General features: G+C 44.1%; 1 protein-coding gene across 2 annotated transcripts; it reads left to right on the top strand.

Annotated features, from left to right (window-relative positions):
- Positions 1–3,430: 3,430 nt before the first annotated feature.
- Positions 3,431–6,436, top strand: LOC139409868 (dual specificity protein phosphatase 26-like). 2 transcript variants are annotated; one of them, XM_071155255.1, is made up of 4 exons: positions 3,431–3,553; positions 4,143–4,336; positions 4,511–4,722; positions 5,146–6,436. In XM_071155255.1, exons 2-4 carry the CDS (start codon positions 4,158–4,160, stop codon positions 5,382–5,384), a joined length of 630 nt encoding a protein of 209 aa, XP_071011356.1. In that variant the 5' UTR covers positions 3,431–3,553; positions 4,143–4,157; the 3' UTR covers positions 5,385–6,436. The 2 variants fall into 2 exon arrangements, with proteins under 2 accessions (XP_071011356.1, XP_071011357.1); XM_071155256.1 differs by having other exon boundaries at positions 3,455–3,553; positions 4,146–4,336.
- The last annotated feature ends 625 nt before the right edge of the window (positions 6,437–7,061 follow it).

The following is a 7,061-nucleotide window of genomic DNA, read 5'->3' on the forward strand; positions in this document are numbered from 1 at the left end:
CGTAGTGTGTGTGTATATAGTACCATTTGATAAGTGTTTCTACAGCCAGCCTTAGTCTCTCCTACCTGTCCTGCAGGCTGTAGAAGGACCGTAGGTGGGGGTCGTGAAGGCTGTTGTGAGCCCCATCCAACAACTGCATGTTGAGGTCTGACAGGACAAAGTTGAGGATGTCCTGGAAGAGCTGAGGAATAGATACTTTTTTTGTTTTTAAAGTGACAAGCTAAATGTGTTAGCCTATAGCACTTTCATGGATAGTTATGTCAATAATACCTTCTTCAGCAATCAGTCCCTGTTTTTTTGAAGACAGAACTTGTGATAATAAATGGTATATAACAGGGTGGCCGGGTAGCCTAGTGGTTAGAGTGTTGGACTAGTAACTGGAAGGTTGTAAGTTCAAACCCCCGAGCTGACAAGGTATAAATAAGTCTGTCGTTCTGCCCCTGAACACTGTTCCTAAGCTGTCATTGAAAATAAGAAACTGACTTGCCTAGTAAAATAAAGGTTAAAAAATAACATAGCAAGTCAGATCCTCTCTGGTTACCTAAATGGTATATCTTCTAGGTATAACATATCAAGTCAGATCCTCTCTGGTATATCTTCTAGGTAATACATAGCAAGTCAGATCTTCTCTCCAAGGCTTGTTCTGTGGTACTGGAGAGCAGGCCTGCTCTAAATAGGGGCATTGAAATGACTTTTGATACTTAGGTATATTTTATCAATTACATTTACTTTTGATACTTAAGTATATTTAAAACCAAATACTTTTAGACTTTTACTCAAGTAGTATTTTACTGGATGACTTTCTCTTTCACTTGAGTCACTTTCTATTAAGGTATCTTTACTTTTACTAAAGTATGACAATTGGGTACCTTTTCCACCACTGCAACTACTTTGCAGTGAATAGTCTGTGTGCATGCAGTACTTTATCTAAACACAAGATGGTAAAACACACCACGATTCTTAAATGGAGCTTCAATAAATAGGCATATTTTCATCCTGCAATGCAACGTAGATATCAACAAATCCACAACCGAATGTAATTGTGTTCAACTCACACACACTACGTTATTCAATTCTGATTAAACCATCATTGAAAAACCTGCGATTCTTCTTCAAATATGCTTTACATGGTGGCTTTCCTGGTCCTTACAGGGATACTTTGGGATTTCTACTTCCCAGAGTCAGACTAAGTCGTGGATACCATTTTTAGGTCTCTACATGCTGTTTGAAGGAAGTTGTTAACTAGTGTTAGCGCCATGACTGACTTCCAACGCTAGTTCGCATTGGCTCGTGAAAATACACTACATGGCCAAAAGTATGTGGAAACCTACTCGTTGAACATCTCATTCCAAAATCATGGGCCTTAATATGGAGTTGGTCCCCCCTTTACTGCTATAACAGCCTCCACTCTTCTGGGATGGCTTTCCACTAGATGTTGGAACATTGCTGTAGTGACTTGCTTCCATTCAGCCACAAGAGCATTAGTGAGTTCGGGCACTGATGTTGTGCGATTAGGCCTGGCTCGCAGTTGGTGTTCCAATTCATCCCAAAGTTGTTCAATGGGGTTGAGGTCAGGGCTCTGTCCAGGCCAGTCAAGTTCTTCCACAATGATCTCGACAAACCATTTCTATATGGACCTCACTTTGTGCACGGGAGCATTGTCATACTGAAACAGGAAAGGACCTTCTCAAACTATTGCTACAAAGTTGGAAGCACAGAATCGCCTAGAATGTCATTGTATGCTATAGCTTTAAGATTTCCCTTCACTGGGCCTCCTGAGTGGCACAGTGGTCTAAGGCACTGCACTATTGTGTCCTGCATCGCAGTGCTTGAGATGTCACTACAGACCTGGGTTTGATCCCGGGCTGTGTCGCAGTCGACCGGGATACCCATGAGGCGGTGCACAATTGGCCCAGCATCGTCTGGGTTAGGGAAGGGTTTGGCTGTCTGGGATGTTCTTGTCCCATTGTGCTCTAGCATGCACTCTGACACGGTCACCAGTTGTGTTTCCTCCAACATATTGGTGCGGCTGACATCCGGGTTAAGCAAGCATTGTGTCAAGAAGCAGTGCGGCTTGGCAAGGTCGTGTTTCAGAGGACGCATGGCTCTCGACCTTCGCCTCTGTAGAGTCCATACGGGAGTTGCAGCAATGGAACAAGACTGCATCTACCAATTGGATATCACGAAAAAGGGGGGATTTTAAAAATATTTTTTAATACAATAGATTTCCCTTCACTGGAACTAAGGTGCCTAGCCCGAACCATGGGGGCAGGTAGCGATCTCCTGGCATCCGCTAAAGCACAATTCGTCCATCGGACTGCCAGATGGTGAAGCGTGATTCATCACTCCAGAGAACACGTTTCCACTGCTCCAGAGTTCAATGGCGGCGAGCTTTACATCACTCCAGCCGACGCTTGGCATTGCACATGGTGATCTTAGGCTTGTGTGCGGCTGCTTGGCCATGGAAACCCATTTTATTAAGGTCCCAACGAACAGCTCTTGTGCTGCTGACCTTGCTACCGAGGCAGTTTGGGACTACGACTGGAACCGCTCTACGTGCTTCAGCACTCTGCGGTGCATTCTGTGAGCTTCTGAGGCCTATCACTTTGCTCCTAATTGTTTCTACTTCACAATAACAGTGCTTACAGTTGACCGGGGCAGTTCTAGCAGGACAGAAAGTTGTTGGAAAGGTTGCATCCTATGACAGTGCCATGTTGAAAGTCACTGAGCTCTTCAGTAAGGCCATTCTACTGCCAATGTTTGTCTATGGAGATTGCATGGCTGTGTGCTCGATTTTATACAGCTGTCAGCAACGGGTGTGTCTGAAATAGCCGAATCCACCAATTTGAAGGGGTGTCCACATACTTTTGGTGATGTAGTGTACCTCTAACTTCGTTCATACTGGACACAGAGACATAAAAATGGTATCCACAAGTTCATCTGACTGATAAAGGGCATCATTGCCAAGTAACATTTTAGTAATTTAGTGGACAAGTAACTTACAGGCACAATTAGGGTTAAGTGCCTTGCTCAAGGGCACATCAACAGATTATTCACCTAGTTAGCTTGGCATTTGAATCAGTAACCTTTCAGTTACTGAACCACCCTCTTAACAGCTAGGCTACCTGCCATGTTGTTGTGTTTTGGTCTAAATTATTGTACCCTTCATCATCTATAGCAGCCTTTATTGAATATTATTATACTAAATGTTTTATTGGTCAGTATCATTAGTGAAAAGCCCCTTTCTGTAATATAATCTAATAATCGAATTAGTTGCTATCAAAACAATGTTTCGTAGACATAATAAAGTAATAACATAGGTATGCTACAATATTGAGGGGGCAAAAAAGTAATGTGTTGCTGTGACCCTGTTTATGGTCAAATATGGTCCGGGTTTATTGATGATTTTTACATCATTTTACATCCTACTGTTGTTGTATCATGTTCAATAGGCGAAGAACATGGCGGATAGTATGGGCGCCCTGTAGTCGCGTGAGGAGAGGAGAGGAGGGGTGACGCTCGAGAGATAGAAAGTGAAACGAGAAGGAAGAAGGTGAATGATTCTTATTGTGGTATTTTTTTTCCTCCGGTTTGTACTGTTGTTAGAAGATGTAAGGCATTGTGTAGATAACTCTAATTAATACTGTGTAACATCAAGCATAAACTCGAGAATAAACAGACATCAAATAAATTCAAGCGAATCAGAGAAATAGATGCGCTTTAATGTAGATTATTCGCTCTCGTATTATTGCAGAGAGAAATGTCGCCCACCGTTAAAACGAGGATATTCTTTCTATGTTCATATAGCTATGTTTATGCTCTGCAAGCCAATTGTGTGTTATCTGATGGTAATTTCACCAGCATATGCACCCAACAACAAAAATATGTTTTCTGATTAACGAAATCTATTCACTCATAGGCTACATGAGTGGGCCACGTTTTTGGCAATTACATATCGAGTATTAAATATTGTTAACAAAGTAACGTTGTGCAGATAAACATATCTCCTAATGTCTTGAGAAGCATTTAACGTTTTAGGAACCATTAACAGAGCTGATAAACCAATCTTGTCATATGCGCATGCTGCTGTGATATTGATGGTCTGGAACGCAACCAACAAAAATGTATTATTTTTCTACCAGAAGCACACGCCCCAGATGGCGTTCATGTCCCGGTTCTCCCGGTCCCGGAGCAGCTCGAGATCTCCCAACAGGAAAGATTCGGGGCGCGGGTCCCCGGTGCTAACAGTGTCTGAGCTGGAACGGCTCCTCTACACCGGGAAAACAGCGTGTAACCATGCCGACGAGGTCTGGCCCCGGCTCTACATTGGAGACCAGTGAGTAACCTAGGCTGCAAAACATTGTGCTTTTTCCTAAGTCTAATATGATATCCAAAAATTTTTTAGACATAAGATATAGAGGCCTATCTTAATTTCAGCTAATTTTGTGATTGGTTGCTTGAATAATTGATCAATTTACTGATTGCCCTCCCCAACCCAACTGTACTGCAGAGACATTGCATCAGACCGGCGTGAGCTGGCACGGCTTGGCATCACCCACATCCTGAACTGTGCCCAGAGTAAGTGGCGCGGCGGGGCGGAGTACTACGCTGGCATGGACATCACCTACCAGGGCATCGAGGCCCACGACACGCCCTCCTTCGACATGAGTGTCAACTTCTACCCCACTACAGAGTTCATACACAGAGCCCTCAGCAGCGGTGGTGAGTCAATTTGTCTTCCTCTCTCTCTCACACATACACTCAACACACTCAGCAAAACCGAGGCTTAAGTCAGCACAATCGATTCACCTGCAACAATTCAAGCATGGCCCCCGTCGCATGCAGTAGTTCACGCAGACACACACACAAAAACACATACACATACACACCTTCACATCTGCACACATATACACCTTAACACGTACTTAGGTGCACACCATCTACAAATATTCATCCCACACCTGTTGATCTGTTCAGATGTTCTTGTGTGTGTACTATTGCCCTGGAGGTCAACACGTCCTCATCTCTTTCTCTCTCCTTCTCTTCTTTCTCTTTCTGTACCTCCCTCTCTCTCCCTCCTTCCTTCCCTCTCTTTCTCTCTCCCTCCTACCCTACTTCTCTCTCATTACCCCCCCTCCCCTCTAGGTAAGGTGCTGGTGCACTGTGCGGTGGGTGTGAGTCGTTCGGCCACGCTGGTTCTGGCCTACCTGATGATCCGTCAGAACCTGACCCTGGTGGAGGCCATCAAGGCAGTGAAGGACCACCGTGGCGTAATCCCCAACCGGGGCTTCCTACGCCAGCTCAACGGCCTGGACAGCATCCTCCGGGACAACCGCAAGGCTCTACACTCCCCAACCTCCCCAACCTCTCCAACCTCTCTTTAGAGCTAACAGGCTAACACAGCTAAAGACACTACTTTAGAGTTGTAACAATGCTAACCCATCTACAAAACCTGGGTTAACCAGGGTAAACAATTTTTTAAACCAGAAAAATACATCAGCAACGGGTGTGTCATTGTCTTTCCCATGTCTTGATCTCGTCATGAAAAAGGCGTCTTTACCTGGTTGAAACAGAGACCAATTGGTCGGAATCTGGTTTTATGACATCTTCAAAACCAGAAAAACAGTTTACAACCAGAAATGGATATAATTCAAACGTCAGGCAGAATTTCTTTCCTGCTGTGTGGTCGTGTGACAATCGTTGTCTGTTTCCCTTTTTATCTTTGGATAAAAGCGCCTGGGTCTTGACTAACAATCCCAGGTATTGTGGTCAGTTATACAGTACTAACTATATGGTAGAATTAAGTATCAAAGGGATATAAATCATGCCTTATATAGAAGTAACTTCAACCTATACAGTGCAGTAGAGACATGGAGACATTTTGATGACATGTACAATCATATCATTCCCAAATGGCCATTCCAAGACATTTAAATGTTTCCCCTTAAACCACTCGAGTGTTGCTTTAGCAGTATGCTTAGTATCATTGTCCTGCTGGAAGGTGAACCTCCATCACAGTCTCAAATCTCTGGAAGACTGAAACAGGTTTCCCTCAAGAATTTCCCTGTTTTTAGCACCATCCATCATTCCTTCAATTCTGACCAGTTTCCCAGTCCCTGCTGATAAAAAACATCCCCACAGCATGATGCTGCCACCACCATGGCAGCATCATGCTGGGGATGGTGTTCTCGGTGAGTGCATTACGCACTCAAGCCACCATCAGTACGCACACCTGCCTTCCCCCCGTAACATGCATCAGCGATCATTGGACTCACGTGGACTCAATTACTTGTGTCATTACCTTCCCTATATCTGTCTGTTCCCAAGCTCTGTTCCCTGCTTTGGGATTAATTGTCTCATGTCCGTTTTACCCGTGTTCTGATGCTGTTCCTGTCTTGTTTCCTTGTCTGTTCCCAAATAAATTTCTGACTCCTCATTCCTGCTTCTCCTGTCCGGCGTCGGTCTTTACAGAAATTGCGTTTTCCTTGATGGACAAAAAGCTCAATTTTAGTCTCATCTGACCAGAGTACCTTCTTCCATATTTTTGGGGAGTCTCCCACATGCCTTATGGCGAACGCGAAACGTGTTTGCCTATTTTTTTCTTTAAGCAATGGCTTTTTTCTGGCCACTCTTTTGTAAAGCTCTGTTGAGTGTACAGCTTAATGTGGTCCTGTGGACAGATAATCAGAGATAAAACAAAGAGACCAAAGATAACCCAGAAGGAGCTGCAAAGCTCCACAGCGGAGATTGGATTAATGCCCTCCTTGCTTTGTCCGTGAGTTTTGGTGGGCGGCCCTCTCTTGGCAAGTTTGTTGTGGTGCCATATTCATTCCATTTTTTAGTAATGGATTTAATGATGCTCCATGGGATGTTCAAAGTTTCTGATATTTGTTTATAACCCAACCCTGATCTGTACTTCTCCACAACTGACCTGTTTGGAGAGCTCCTTGGTCTTCATGGTACTGCTTGCTTGGTGGTGCCCCTTGCTTAGTGGTGTTGCAGACTCTGGGGCCTTTCAGAACAGGTGTATATATACTGAGATCATGTGACAGATCATGTGA

Source organism: Oncorhynchus clarkii, chromosome 5 (genome assembly GCF_045791955.1).
Source record: "Oncorhynchus clarkii lewisi isolate Uvic-CL-2024 chromosome 5, UVic_Ocla_1.0, whole genome shotgun sequence".
Classification (NCBI taxonomy): domain Eukaryota; kingdom Metazoa; phylum Chordata; class Actinopteri; order Salmoniformes; family Salmonidae; genus Oncorhynchus; species Oncorhynchus clarkii.